The sequence below is a fragment of the Coffea arabica genome, chromosome 7c (assembly GCF_036785885.1).
Source record: "Coffea arabica cultivar ET-39 chromosome 7c, Coffea Arabica ET-39 HiFi, whole genome shotgun sequence".
In the NCBI taxonomy this organism is placed as follows: domain Eukaryota; kingdom Viridiplantae; phylum Streptophyta; class Magnoliopsida; order Gentianales; family Rubiaceae; genus Coffea; species Coffea arabica.
This window is the reverse complement of record NC_092322.1, coordinates 16,745,315-16,761,676: the sequence shown is the minus strand read 5'-3', so window position 1 is coordinate 16,761,676 and position 16,362 is coordinate 16,745,315. Positions and strand designations below refer to the sequence as shown.

Here is a 16,362-nt window from a genome sequence, read left to right as displayed (position 1 = left end):
TAAGAATTTAGTGTCTGCGGACATTCTTAACAAGAAGGGATTGAAGGTTGTAAGAATGGTGTATTTGTAGGAAAGGGCTATTCTTGTAATGGAATGTTCAAGTTGAGTATTAATAAAGTGAATGATATCTCTGTTTACTCTTTGGCTTCTACTTCTTCTCATGTTCTTATTTTTTGTGGCATGGTAGGTTAGGACATGTGAATCATAAGGTATTGAAATTTATGTCTAAAGATGGCCTAATTTCATATAATGACCTTGAAAATAAGAAATGTGAAACTTGTGTTCAAGCCAAGATTATAAGGTTGCCTTTTCCTAAAGTTGAACGACAAACACAAATGCTTGATCTTGTGCATTCTGATATGTGTGAATTCAATGGTTTTCTAACTAGAGGTGGAAATAGATACTTTGTCACATTCATAGATGATTGTTCTAGGTTTGTGTATGTGTATCTTATGAAACACAAAGAAGAAGTATTTGGTATGTTTAAAACATACAAGGCTTTAGTAGAAAATCAATTGAATAAGAAAATTAAAATTTTGAGAAGTGATAGAGGGGGTGAGTACTTCCCTAGTGAATTCTCAAAATTTTGTGAAGAAAGTGGAATTGTACACCAAACTAGTGCACCATATACACCACAACAAAATGGTTTGGCCGAAAGGAAAAATCGAACTCTTGAAGATATGGTAAATTCCATGCTTGTGAGTTCAGGGTTGCCAAATAATTTGAGGGGTGAAGCTTTGTTAGTTGCATGTCATGTTCATAATAGAATTCCTTCCTTAAAAACTAGAATTTCTCCCTATGAAGTGTGGAAAAATAGAAAACCAAATCTGTCTTATTTAAAGATTTGGGGCTGTATAGCCCACTATAGGGTCCCTAATAATAAAAGGACTAAATTGGGACCTAGAGCCCTTAAAAGTGTGTTCGTTGGCTATGCAGAAAATTCGAAAGCCTATAGACTACTTGATCTTGGTTCAGATATAATAGTTGAGTCAAGGGATGTTGAGTTCTTTGAAGATAAGTTTCTTAAAAACTCAACAGTCACTATAGGTCCACCCTCTCCAAATGCAGTCTCTTCTAGTGGTACAAAAATGAAAGAAATTGATACTCCTAGTGAACCTAGGAGGAGTCAAAGACAAAGAAAAAAAAAACAATTGCCCCTCGACTTTGTGTCTCTTCAAGCTATTGTTTTTCTAGTAAAAGGAAATAGAGATTCTCTACTAAATAAAACTCCAATTTTGTTGAGTGTAGAGGACGATCCTAAGACATATGATGAAGCTACGAAATCGAGAGATGCTGCATTTTGGAAAGAGGCTGTGAATGATGAAATGGACTCAATATTGTCTAACAATACTTGGGTTCTTGTCGATTTGCCTCAAGGTTCTAAACCTATTGGTTGTAAGTGGGTATTTCGCAAGAAATATGCCACTGATAGAACTATTCTTGCTTACAAGGCTAGATTGATGGCTAAAGACTATAGACAAAAGGAAGGAATAGACTATTTTAACACATATGCACCTGTGGCTAGGATAACCTCTGTTAGAGTACTACCAGCTTTAGCTTCTGTTTTTAGCTTTCATGTGCATCAAATGGATGTTAAAACAGCTTTCTTAAATGGTGATTTGAACAAGGAGGTGTACATGGAACAACCGGAAGGTTTTGTACTCCAGGTAATGAACATAAGGTGTGTAAACTAGTGAAATCTTTATATGGCTTGAAACAAGCTCCAAAACAATGGCATGAGAAATTTGAATCTGTTTTACTCTCTAATGGATTTAGATACAATAATGCTGATAAGTGTATTTATTCTAAATCCAATATTGAGTATAGTGTGATTATTTGTTTGTATGTCGATGACATGCTAATTGTTAGTGCTACACTTAAAGGTGTAGTAGAAACTAAGAAGTATTTATCTTCTAAGTTCAAGATGAAAGATCTTGATGAAGTAGATACTATCTTGGGGATTAAAGTTAAAAGACATAGTGAGGGTTTTTCCTTGTCTCAATCACATTACGTTGAGAAAATATTAAAGAAGTATCAATATTTAAATGTGAAAGAAGTTGGCACCCCTTTTGATCCTAATTTTAAGTTGTATGAGAATACCGGTAAACCAATAGTTCAACTAGAATATGCTAGTGTTATTGGTAGTCTTATGTATGCAATGAGTTGCACTAGGCCGGATATTTCATCCTCCGTTTGTAGACTAGTTAGATACACTAAAAATCCAAGTAAAGATCAGTGGAAAGCTATTTGTAGGGTGATTGGTTATCTTAAAAGAACCAAAGATCTTGGGCTCTTTTATAATAGTTTTCCTAGTGTTCTTGAGGGGTTTTCAGATGCTAGTTGGATTACTAGTATCAGTGAGCAAAAATTGATTAGTGGTTGGATTTTTATGCTTGGTGGTGGAGCTATCTCATGGGTTTCAAAGAAGCAAACGGTGATAACTCATTCAACCATGGAATCTGAATTTATTGCACTATCTTCAGCTTGTAAAGAGGCTAAGTGGCTAAGAGATCTTTTACTCGATATTGATTTTTGGCCTAGACCAATGCCTCCAACAACTATCTTTTGTGATAGTGAAGCTACTATATCTAGAGCATTGAACAAAGTTTACAATGGTAAGTCTAGACATATAAGCTTGAGACATGCATTTATAGGACAAATTCTTGCAAGTGATGTTGTCAGTATTGTGTTTGTAAGAACACACAAAAACTTGGCGGATCCGTTGACTAAACCTCTAACAAGAGAGTTAATGAATGTGATAACATCCGGAATGGGATTAAAACCCTTATACTAAAATCACTTAGCAATGGTAACCCAACCTTTCTTCTAGTACTACCCCTAGTTTGGAAGGTTTAAAGGGTAATAACAAGTTGCTTCAAATGATAGTGAACACTACATTTTTGTGTGTAGACCATTCCAATTAGTAGTGTTATGCATTACTCTTAAGTGAGTAGGATGAGAAGTAACTCTTAATAAACATATTTCTTGTGTTTTATTTGTTAAAACTAGAAATATAGTTTACCTATATGGTCATAGAAGTGGTGCCGCTTCTAACAAGAGTTTTGGGTGATCTCTTGTATATGATCATGAATAGGATGAGCACATGGCCAGTAATAGTGCTACAGATGGTTGTGAATATATAAATGCTACATGATTCATGTATGTGATATTTCTTATTTTTGTGAATCTTGGTTTAAGCAATCTAGCCACTAAGGGCTTCACTTAAATGTGTATTTCGGTTTGGTGACCAGAAGACTCCTTAGGAGTTAAGCGTGCCCACGCTAAGTGATCACGCTTAAAGATCAGAGTTCCAGTTACAAAACATAAGACTTCCTATGAGTTTGACGTGCCCACGTCTAATCCGGAACGACCAAATCAGACCGAAACTTAATTTTTCAGCAAGGGGAGTTTAAGACGAGAGTTACTTTCCTTGATGCATGAACTTTCAGTGTTAGTTTGACTTTCTATTTTGCAAACTAAGTGGGGGATTGTTAAGGTAGTTTGCAATATAGGAAAGGTTAGCACCTTTTGAAGCACCCTTTCACAGTGAAACTTCATGTTCCTTCCAACGGTTACATGTGAACAGTCTCTAACAGTTTTTCTATTTTTTGGTGGGTGTATAAATCAATGGGTTGGACACCAGAAAACTAATTTAAGCATTTTTATTCTTGACTAGACAAATCCAAGAACTTGCTACTTGGTTGTCTAATTAGAATTCATTGTATCCTAGAGTTTTTGCCCAAAGACCGGATTAGCAAGATAGTGGGGGCAATCAAACTTCAAGGAAAGTGATTACACGCCTTGAATTCATCAAGTCTTGATCCCCGTTTGTGTAAACTTATTTCTACAGAATCCTCTCTTGAATTTTCTGGTTTGACTCAACACACTTTTGTACTTCTATATCATATTTCTTACAGATCCCTTTTTTCCCATAGAGATCGATTAAGTGTTCAATCTTTAAAGAATGTCGCTAGGTAATATTAGGCTAAAGTCAATGATGGTAATTCTATCATCACTTTCAAATGATTCACCAAATGTTTTGAATCTTAGACCAAAACACTCGTCGAGGAGGAAATTCAAATCAACAAGAATTTTAGTACAAAATCTTTCAAATTTTCACGCCTTAACTTTGTGTAAATTCAACTGTTTCTAGCTATTGCAAGACTAAATCATTGTCAGATTCTTCATTATATACTACTAATTATGAGCTTCTCATCTCATAAGGATTCCAAATACATGACACATTGGTTCAATTCGTGCTGAATCAAGAGCCTCAATGTAGGGGTTTTCCCTTTTATTATGTTGACATTTTTGGCCCATTCGTCGCTCATGCATTTGATTTCGTCAATGTTGAATAACCATTTAGATAATTTGTGTCACAACCCAACCAGAATTCCAATTAGATGCTTACACCATGGCGAAAAATGACAATAAATCTTAACATTTCAGAAAATTACATGATTGCAAATTTTGCTTATTCCATACGAAACTCGTAATGTGTATATCCCGGCTATAATGTTCTAAACTAAATATTTAAATTACAATCTACAAAGTTATAATTCTTTGGGTTTCCTTCTTTATCATCCAATCCTCCGATGTTTGGTCTCTCTTACTTAAGATAAACAAATTAAAAACTGATAATATGAGTTTAGACCTACTGAGGTTTGGCTTGTAAAACATTTAGCTTTCCAAAAATTGCTTGCGAAAGAATATTATTATATCATCGTAAACACAGCTTAATGTTAACCTTAATTGTTACACGAATAATTTCAACAATCAACACCTTTACATAAAAGGGCCAAATAAATAATTTAACACGTGTGAGAAGGATAAATGATAGAAAATGGCAAGCTGTCCAATCAAATTCAATTCACTGGAGTGGCTGAAGGAAACTTGTTCGTGAGCTCGTGAATTCCCAGCTTGCATTCATCGGCTTTAGAGCTGTTCTAGTTTTTTTTTTTTTTTTTATGTTGTTGTTTCTATTTCCCTTTTTGTGGAATAAGCGACCAGCCCATGTTGAGCATTGTTCCAGCTAGTATTGTGGTTGTTTACTAGTTTGTTTAGATGTTTGGTTCCTTGGTTGGTTAGTAGTTAATTATGTTAGTCGATTACTTAGTGTGGTAAGACTAGTATTACAATTCGGCCACTTTAGGAAGTTGTAAGCCGATTAGTTTCATTATTCTAATTACCTTAGGAGTCGAATCTTATAAGCCTATAAAAAGACATCAATTTCCTTCAATAAACTTACTTTGGCAGAAACTTCGTTTCTTGAGAGTGCTCTCTCTTGGTTCAATGAGCCCTCCTTGAACGGTTAGAATTGTCTAGCATTCACTCAACTTAACAATCAAGAATATCATCCTTGATTGTGTCACGCCTTTTAATAAATTCCTAGAGTTCGCTAGTTCATTTGATTGTGGGTCAAGAAAGTTCGCAATCACAAGGATTAGAGGGTCCGAAATAGGAAATTCTACCCAATTCAAACATGTGAATATCACCATCGATCTGGGGTTCATAGTCGCGAATTTCGTCATCAACAGAATTCATATCAGCTGATATAACAAAACACAAGAATCAACTAACAAAACACAAAACAAGAAAGGGATATAACCTGAAAAATCACCAACTAACTCTGATACCAGCTGTGAAATCCTTGAACCATTGGGAAAAGGGGATTGAACTAGACCTGTTTCAAGATAAATCAGTCCAAAATAAATTCCAGATTGCGACAGTCACACGAACAAAGTCAAGAAACTAAAATCGTGTCACTTGGTCCAACAGTCTTGCGTCAAGTCTTTAGTTTATTTTTTATTTGTGCCATTATTTTTATTTTTTTTTCCAGTAATTTCCAATCCAAATTCAATTTTCCAGATTACACAAGTCACAAGTAGTCACAACTAGAGACGGTTAACTTCGTTTCTAGTAGTTCTTGCGTCAAGTTGTTTCCGAGTTGTTAGGCTGATAAAATCTACCATTCTTAGTTAATTTCAGTCACCAATCCCTGTATAGAAGTCCCAAAAATAGCCAATTTTCAGACCACTACCAGAAGACTACCTCTTATAAGGCGTGGGCACGTCAACATAGTCATTTGACACCCAAATGAACTGAGTGAAGTACCACAACTTGAGTTGGTTTTTGGTGTTAAGTTGGTTGATATTCTTGATGAAAGATTCTGATTTCTTCCAGTGGGATAATCTAAGGCCTTGAGAGCTATTCGGTGAGAATACTAGAATGATCATACTTGAGTGATACACGAGTGACGAATATATATATATATATATATATATGAACTTGTGTATTGTGAGGAATTTCTTTTTTGCTAACTATTTTTATAGGTCATGTAATCATGCCTAGTGGAGTTGCATCCTGTTCATAAAATAAAAAACTCTTGAGGAATGAGCCTCTCAAGAGGAGGGGTTCCAAGCAGTCTAGCTCCGAGCATTCACAACATGAATTTCGTTCACTTCGGGAGGAGATGGATCGTTACCGTGCCTTGTGCGCATATGACAGATATAAGCGTACTTGTGATGAGTATGAAGAGGAACAAAAGCGGTTGTGTCGAACCTCTAAGAAGAGTTCATCCTCAACCAAAAGAGTTTCATCTAAAGAGTATCATGACAAACAAGTCATGGAACCTAAGAATTCTCGAATTGAGTCAAGGCCTCGTGAACCAAGGGATGACATTCGAAGTTGGGCTGAAGGATTGGTTGAATCTATGATGGGAGAAATTAGACAAGTGCTGAATTCATACTTCGAGCAAAATAATCATGTTTCAACTGATGGTAATAAAGGAGATGTTCATTCCAATCCACCATTGATTGACGAAGCATCAATGAATACTAGCAATGAACATGAGCTTGAAAAACTTGAAGTTTCACCTACTCTAGTTAGTTGTAGTGAGCTAGTAGAGAAGGAATTGTGTGAGAATGAGCTAGAAAAAGAGAATGAAAAATTAAGTGAGATGAGTGAGCAATGGATCGAAAAGAATAGAATGGAACAAGACAAAAATAATTCGGCCTTAGTGAGAAGTAAAAAGGGAAATTAACCATGCTTGCAAAAGTCGAGTGTGTGACAGTTTTGTTTTCTAACAGGCTAACATGTGTTTTGTTTAGTATTTTTTCTTTTGTGCAGGTTAAACAAGAGGAAATTGAGTTGATCATTGCATGTTCTATTCCTAAATCCATTGGAGAATTTCATAGCTTACATGGAGTTTGTCTTCTAGGAGTTAAGTCTACTTGTTATCAATTCCTAGAATCGGTTGAGTTCAAATCTGCTCACGCCAATAGCAAGTTCTTTCGAGCTCATCTTGAAGGGAAAATTCCAGATTTTGACTCTCATTCTTTAACTTTGGGTGGTAACGCTATCCAACCATTTCCAGATTTATCTTGTGCAATGCAATCGGATTTCATGCTTGTTCCAGCTGAATTTGATGTCCCAAAACCAGCAGCAGTCCATGGTTTTTTCAGTTTCCATTCATCTGTTGAATTGGGTCATTCGTTGCCCTTAACTTCTTCATTGCCGTATGAGTGTTCGTGTGAAGTTATTGCTGCCAATTCTTTCATGTTGCTGTTAACAAGAGCTAAAGTTGATGCACCAATTTGAGGTCGCGAGTATCTATCACTTGCGCAAACGACATGCGATTTGGCTAGTTTTTCTCAAGCTGCTTACAATGTTTTTGGTGTCCAAGCTATTTGAGAACAAATCTTCTTCAAGAGGAGGGGAATGATAGAAAATGGCAAGCTGTCCAATCAAATTCAATTCACTGGAGTGGCTAAAGAAAACTTGTTCGTGAGCTCGTGAATTCCCAGCTTGCATTCATCGAATTTTGAGTTGTTCTAGTTTTTTTTTTTATGTCGTTGTTTCTATTTCCCTTTTTGTGGAACAAGCGACCAGCTCATGTTGAGCATAGGTCCAGCCAGTATTGTGGTTGTTTACTAGTTTGTTTAGACATTTGGTTCCTTGGTTGGTTAGCAGTTGATTATGTTAGTTAGTCGATTACTTAGCGTGGTAAGACTAGTGTCACAATTCGGCCACTTTAGGAAGTTGTAAGCCGATTAGTTTCATTATTCTAATTAGATTAGGAGTCAAGTCTTGTAAGCCTATAAAAAAGCATCAATTCCCTTCAATAAAGGGAGATTACGTCAATTTGGCAAGAAATTTCATTTCTTGAGAGTGCTCTCTCTTGGCTCAACAAGCCCTTCTTGAACGGCTAGAATTATCTAGCGTTCACTCGGTTTATCAATCAAGAATATTATCCTTGATTATGACGTCTTCTAACAAATTTCTAGAGTTTTCTAGTTCGTTTAATTGTGGTCAAGAAGGTTTGCAATCACGGGAATTAGAGAGGTTCGGAGTAGAAAATTCCACCCATTTCAAACCTGTGAATATCACTATCTATTCGGGGTTCATAGTCGCGAATTTTGTCATCAACGGAATTCGTATCAGAAATATATAGATTGATATAGGCTATAGAGGTGATCCTCACTTTTTCTTTGGATGTAGCTCCAAGGACTGATACGGGCTCTAAAGGTAGTTCTCGCCCTTTCTTGATTGTAGCATACTGCTCTGCATAGTATTTAACTCCAAAGACAGCTCAAACTCCAAAATGTATAACAATCTCCAACTTTGAACCTTTGTCATTTATATATTCAAACTTCGCGTGGCCACAACAACACAAATGTTCTTGAGATACCAAAAAAATGACGTCATCATTCTCACTAATTAGTGTATAGCAAAGCCATGGCAGCAAGATTGTTTCGACCATACCCGTTGTCGGCTCGACTTATCTAACTTACACATGGCAAGAGCCACTTCTCCCCAGTAGAAATGGCAAAAGAGGTATTCCCTCCGTCCCACTTTGATAGTTCTGTTTTCCTTGTTCATCTGTCTTAAATTGTAGTTCACTTTCCAATTGAAGAATGTAGTTGTATTTTAATTTTTCTAAAATACCATTATTCAATGTAAGTTATTGTTACTATGAACCTATCATATTTAATGAGAGTTGACTCTTTTTTTACCATCAATTCAAGTTCCCATAAAGTTGTACTCTATTTAATGTGAGGATATTTTAGGAAAATAGCCATCTAAATTTACTTTTCCAACAAAGTTAACTACTTTTTCTTAAACTGTGTGAAAAAAGAAACATGACTATCAAAGTGGGACGGAGGGAGTATTATTTTACATGATTTTATATTTAAGTTGGATTCTCAAGCATTGAGGTTTTTGGCATAACATATCCTAATTTTAGCATAAATCTTTTATGCATGGTTAGTTAGATATTTTTTTACGTCAACAAGATTAGATACATGTCACGTGTGCAAAAAAAATCAATTTCAAATTTCAATAAAGATTATATAACATTCATTTAAACCTATTAGCGTAACAATAATCTTATACTGACAGTACATAAAAGATTAGCCCTTAATTCTATGTTTTTTTTTTTTACACTCATTTGGAGACTGGGTATTTTGGTTTCACAATAAATTGCAAAACTAAATCGGTGGGCACTCAATATCCAGAGGATAGTAAAAAATTACTGGCAACTAATTTTGGTAAGGAACGTTGACATCTTTTGGCTTCCTATTAGGGCTCTTTAGGACTTTCATGAACAAAGCAAGGGCTATCACACCTCCCTCTGCACACAAAAAGGTAATTTTGTTAAATCTTCTCGCAACCCCGCCCCATTAATTTTTTTGTAAAAAGGTAATATGGATTCTTTCTCCACTTCAAATATATTTTGATTATTCAAATCCTGGATCTGACAATTGGGAGTGAGAAGGATGTGGGTAAGGATGAAAGGTAATATATATTCAACAAATTTTATCGTATAATTAAGGATAGATTGGAAACATTAAAGAGTGACATTGTATGCTTATATCACACAGTGACACTCTCGTATTATATATTAACTATGTTGTATACATGTTAGGATTAATTGCCATCACTAGTAGATAAGCATTTGGCCAAAATAACTGCCAAAGCCCTTTTAGAGAAAAAAAAATTAAGAAATTACAGCAAAATTGGATGAATATTTAGGTAAAGATCATCATAACTTTGAAATTGTATAACTAGTATTTTATCCCATGTATTAGCACAATTTTTTAAAATTAGTTGTGAACTTGTGCAAGTATGAATAATTCAATAAAAAGATATTAAAAGTTATTCTTACATGTTCGTTCATACTTAATTTAAAAATTAATGCATTATAAGTTTTCAACTATCATATCAATTTTTAAAAACTTCTATATGTTTATTATAATATAATAATATACATTAAATACTGCAAGGCATATCAGATCATTGATAGACATTAATTGAGATAATTATTAAAGGTTTACAATGATTTTAAACCTTGAAGTATATGTTTTGTTTTCAGTTAATTACAAAAGATACAATAACCTATTTTCTCATGAATGAATAATTAGTTTCTAGCAATGTTAGCGAATATACTAATGTAGGAATTAAAATCACACTAAGTAAAGTTATTCCATTTAGAATAACAAGGTTCAAATATATCAAAACAGATAAAAAAAATTATTTGCAGAAAGAGAAACAATAATGAAAAATTAAATAAAACTTGTTAGAAGAGGGAGAAACTATAAGAAAAATAAATTAGAAAATAGTTGAATACAAAAATGAGTAGAACCCAATTATCCAAATAACCCATCGATTCTCTTCAAGTAGGCCAATGGCCATTTAGATTTGGTGCTTTTATATATTTTCTCTGTGTGTTATAGGTTACTTCATCCAATATAGGACTGGTTTTCTTTTAACCATACTTAGCCTCATACAGGTGATGTGATCTTATACCTTTTTTCAATTCTGTATGACAATATTCCAACTGATTCAATTATATAATCGTTGCATCAATTATTTTGAAAAGAACATAAGCAGCTGCTTTTACTCCGTAATAATTTTCTTTAAGACCAGATGGAACTACTACTATGTTTTAAACATTACGTAATTCTTTAGGAACATGAACAAACATAAAATTCTTGGCCAAACTGATTACTTTCCATGTAGTTTGAGTTGACAGAATATTTCGCAAAACAATTGTTTTGTTCAATTTGGAAATGATGCAGCAGAACAAGAAAATGTATATTAAATTTCATTCAGAAAATGTTTCTGATTTTAAATCTCCTCTCGCATGTTATGATGGAATTATATTATACAAAAAGCAAAAGATTTTTCTTTTTAATATTTTTTAATTTATAATAAGAAATTTTGAGGATTGCAAAAATGATTTATAGAATCCACTTTGTATGCTTCACTTTTGTTTTCATTAGGTAAAAAAAAAAAAAACAACTAAGTACCTCTGAGTTCTACCACTTTGAATTTTCATGATACCAAATTAGTATGTCCCAAGAAATAGTTAAATCTAAAAAAAAAAAAATAAGAAAGGGAGTGTATGTATGAATCTAATAGTTGAATCCAAATGTCCTAGTCTAAATGATTACACTTGCGAATGGTCTTGGCTTGGAAGTAATAGATCTCTTTTATTCCACTTCTCTAGTTTTTGTCATTGGCTCCACCAATTGCTGCCTTGGGAGTATATGATGAAAAATTTTGTGGCAATCCACCTAGAACCCAACAATTAGTGACAACATACCCGTACGCAAATAGTGTTGTTTTTAGGTCACATTTCGTTTTCGTTATCTACTAATACTTCAATTCTAATATTGGCAATTGTAGTTAGGCAGTTGAGCAACCAATTCTTTGAGTAGGGTTGAGAAACAATATAATTTCTATTAACAGAATATACTTGTTGTATAGGCTGGTGGGAGTAGGAAAGACCAAGGGAAAAATTAAATTTTTTAGGTGAGTAAACTTATGATTTTACCCCTTTCCTCTCCATTTGTATTCTCTTTTTTTTTTCCACTACTTATTTTCTTTCTTTTTCCTTTTTGTACCTTTTGGAGACTGTCATTAATTCTGGCAAAAGAAGGTTCAGATTAAAGACAAAAACATCTAGCAATAATTGGAATATGTATAAATTTTGCTAACAGGTGCCTATTGGGCACTCGTTAACAGATTTAAATTTGATCCGACTACCATGTATACACGCACACTAACAGTTACTATCTTCCTTTACATTTATACATTTTTTCTAATTAACTTATATTTATATAGAGTGTTCAACTCATTAATGTGGGATGGTTTTGAGTCTATGTACGTGCAATGAATATTGGAATGGACTATATATAAACAGAACTTGATTAATAACTCATTAAAAGCAAATTCAACTTTGTAATTTCATTGAGCTGATCGGAAGCTACAAGGTCATCAAAGTAAAGTCATTAATTTGCCCACACAAACAGCAAATGCAAGTATATTGAGGAGGACACCAATAAATTGCAAAGAGCTGTTCACAATTGATTGCACTTTGTTGGGATGAACGACAAAGTCTCCTTCTGGAGATCATGAAGCAACAAGTAGTTTTGCTGCTGAACATTGCCAAAAATTGACATTCCACTTGAACTTCCCATTGCCAAGCATGCTAGACCCACGCTTGAATCGGCAATCATGTAATTTTCACCTGGTAAATCCACATCTGCACCCTTGAAATGGAAAACCAACTTTGGAACTTCAATGTCACTTGCATCTGATGGCAATGTGAAGCAAAGGTCAAGCCCTGATGAGCCTGATTTGTCCACTGGAAGTTTCATCTGAGAAGTGAACTCTTTCTTGACTAGATCAAACGCACTTTTCTCCAAATAAGTGAGTGTAGTCCCGGAGTCAATGATAACGCCTCCACTTCCATCGCTATTGAGTGCAAAAGTAGATTTCTTGATAGGTAAGCGAGTGCCACCAACTGTAATCCCTTCAAGGGAAAGATAGTAAAATGATGGTTGTGATGGATTTACCACTAAAGGCGTGGTTTTACTTGCCGTGTCCGAGTTGTTGGCATTAGCCAAAGATCCCATTAGAAGAGTGCTAGTGCTGCTATCATCAATGGAAGTTAGGCAATAGGAGAACTTTGGTTCGTCAAGTTGAGATACAAGCGATAATGGACCGCGGCCTAATCCCACCAGACCAGCTCCTTGGCCGAATCCGCTACCTTCATTATCTTCACCGCAGCCAAATGCAACTTTTGGGACTGAAACTTCACCAAATGTAAAGGTTTCAGCAGCCATAACTCCTTGGGTGGTGGAATAATCCCCATAAGTGTAGAGATACTCGCATCCATCAGTACCACAAGAGGACATTGGCAATGCTTCACACAGGCTGCTAGAGCATGAAAGTGTGGAAAATGAAGATGACTTCCTGGGATCAAAGATTGGTGTAGATTGATCAAAACACTGCTGGCAAGGCTTGCATTGAGTCCAAATCAGGTCACTTCCAGTGTCCATTATGCCTGAATAAGCAGTTGATGGCGTCCCAATGGAAAACTGCATGAGAAACTCTCCATTTCCAGGATGAACTGAAGATTTGACATCATGATCTGATTCAGCTAATGCCATAGCACTAAGCCTGTTCAACCTTTGTCGTCCACGCTTCATTGCACGCTGCAAGAGCTCAAATTTTGTCAGATTACTTCCTGAATCGACATGTTTGAGAGTTACCTGAAATCCTGTTGCCTTCTGCACTTTTTCATCCTTCATAATTGCATTTCTTGAAGTGGAAAATGTCGGTGTAACGAATAAAATTGCCACTGCTAGTACCACTAACACCACGGACGAAAAAGCCTGTTGAAATGAAGCCATTTTCTTTGTTTGCTACTCAAGTGTCTAAGTTGGGTATTGTACAGAAGTTAAGCACAAAACCTGCTTCTTATATAGTACTTATTGACGGAAAAATGTGGGATGACAAAGAACGCAATCTATCCAAGAATTTCCTGAAAATCAGGAACTGGCGGAATGGATGATCCCCCGGAAAAGGCTGAGGCGGGACTGAGATAAAAGTGGCATCTGGACAATAAAAAGCTAATCTGAGCTAAATCAACTCCTGAAGAGGATGAAATATTACGGCAGCTTTCACTCAAATTAACCTGGTCTTATGGGTGACTGTTGAAGGAAGAGGAGAAATACACTTCTTGAAGAACTCTTTCAATTTTAGTATGAAGCAATCCCACATCATAGAACATGCTTTTCTCCACCAACTTAGGTGACACATCTCAACTATTTGATTGACCCAAGCAAGAAGAACATCAAAGTTATTAACCTACCACACCTTTCCTGTAGAGACCACTAGCCTAATGACAATTATAAAGGTCAAGTATTGTAATGATGACTTTTGCCTAAGAAGAATTGATTTATACATTGAGTAGAATAATGCATAAATGTATGAAATTAATGTGTGAAAAATGAGTACCACTAATCATATCAATTCATTTTAGATGTTGAATAATCTTACCGCTTGTTGCTTGTAGATTAATTAAGGTTTGGAAATTACAGCTAGGAGTGTCCAATTCGTGTTCTAATGTATATCACTGTATTGTTACTGATACAGAGATGAATTACTAATATCTCCCTTGTAGTTTATGGATGTTACCCTTAATTTCCTAATGGCTTTTTAAGTCTAATTTTACCCCTTTGTATTTTGAACCAAAAGATGAATTAAAAGGTAAAATAAAATCATAGTGATTTTTTCATGATATCACATATACAAATGGTCATTTACAACTCATTTGGGGAATTACTAGCAGAAGTTTTTCAAAAACTAAAATATTAATTTATAGGCCTTCGGGACACTCGTTAAAATTGATTCAAGTGTTAATTTTTTTTTTGGCAAAAGTGAAACTAATTTTAAAAAATATTTAATTTGGGGACCATAAATGTAAATGTGTGCATATAAACAGTAATTTACGTGTAATTTAAGATATAAGTGTCTAAAAAAATGCCAAAGGCACTCGTTAGAAAAATCCCAATTTTATTCACCAACGTAACTATTAAACTTACTACTCAAGATTAAATATTTTCTACAGTTGAAAATCGATTCTACAGGGCTAAAATTTCATGATTTTTTTTTTTTGTAATCCACTTCTAACTGTTTCTAAAACTCTGTATGACATTATTTTAGGTCATTTGACCATAATGTGAAAATAGTTTATCTTTTAAGTTTTCTATTCAGCTGACCTTTTAATTTAAATCCACAAAGGGGCAGAAGGTAAGTTCGTAAAAATTGATAGAAGGGGACGAAAATTGTAAACCAAATGAAGGAAAAGAACATATTGTCTATTGATATTGAAAATAATGATACAAAGGCCTACATATTTATAGACATTTGACTACAATGAATCTAACCATATATATATAAATATATATATTTGACAACAACCATGAGGTTATGATTAGACCGCACAAACCACAAGGTGTATTGGTAATTCAACCATATTTATTTGAACATATCTTTCTACCAATAAATAAATAAATATATATATATATATATATATATCAGCATATATATCTAATCATGGTTTGTATTTATTAAAATGCTTAGTGCAGCACGCAGCTGATGCCTTAGCTATCATGGAACATGACTTAGATTTTTGACACCACTAATGCTTGGTCTCTATCTAACCAAAACAAAATTGTCTCCACCGATTTTTTGCTTAAAGAAGCGTTAATAATTACATTATTGCAGCTGTAGAAGCTATTATTTTCCTTACAAAGAAAAATTGTTGTATTTAAATTGAGGTTTTGTAGAATTGACTCATTATTTCTTTGCAGTGCCAGGGCTCTCCTTCCTTGCCATTATCCTTTGAAGAAAAAATAGAAAAAAAAAGGGTTCATATGCATGCTTCAATAATTCATATATATATATATATATATGTATATATATATATATATATTTGGTATACAAATTAAATTGAGGCATGTGTTAATTATACTAGTCTCGAGGTGTTATTTGCTTCCATTAAACTAAGTAATTTGTTACTAGGATAAGGCAAATTGCCACCACACTATAACAAGAACGAGAGAGAATTTGATAGCAAAATCAAGTTTTTTTTTTCATTAAGAAATGATGAAAATACAGAAAAGTTGTTTAATTGTTAAGAGACTTATTAATGTAAAAGGAAAATGAGTTCTCATACACGTCCCAATGTGCGGTTAAAATGTCTAGTGAAGACGCACCTTTTGGTGCCAACATAACTGTCATTTAAGGTGAAATGGCACCACAATTTTCTGACCCGTTTGTAAAGATCCAGCCCCAAATCCAAGTGAACCCATAATCGGATTCAGAATTGGATCCAGCAGCAACTGCAAAAACAGAGGATCCGGGGTTGTAAATCATTAAGAACAATGGGACTTGTGTTGAAGAACACCATGCCTCAAGTCTCGCCACTTTTAATACTAGTTAGAACAAGGATGTGCATCATTAAGAAAACCAAAAAAAAAAAAAAAAATTTATTTTGGGTCATTATTT

At 34.5% G+C, this 16,362-nt stretch overlaps 1 protein-coding gene across 1 annotated transcript; it reads right to left on the bottom strand.

Moving 5' to 3' along the window:
- Nucleotides 1–12,223: 12,223 nt before the first annotated feature.
- Nucleotides 12,224–14,243, bottom strand: LOC113698209 (aspartic proteinase nepenthesin-1). Its single transcript, XM_027217929.2, has one exon. The coding sequence runs from the start codon at nt 13,698–13,700 to the stop codon at nt 12,363–12,365; it is 1,338 nt and encodes a 445-aa protein (XP_027073730.1). The 5' UTR covers nt 13,701–14,243; the 3' UTR covers nt 12,224–12,362.
- Nucleotides 14,244–16,362: the final 2,119 nt, after the last annotated feature.

Excerpts from the sequence above, each read along its gene's own strand:
- LOC113698209 (XM_027217929.2), bottom strand. The coding sequence starts at position 13,700 with ATGGCTTCATTTCAACAGGCTTTTTCGTCCGTGGTGTTAGTGGTACTA.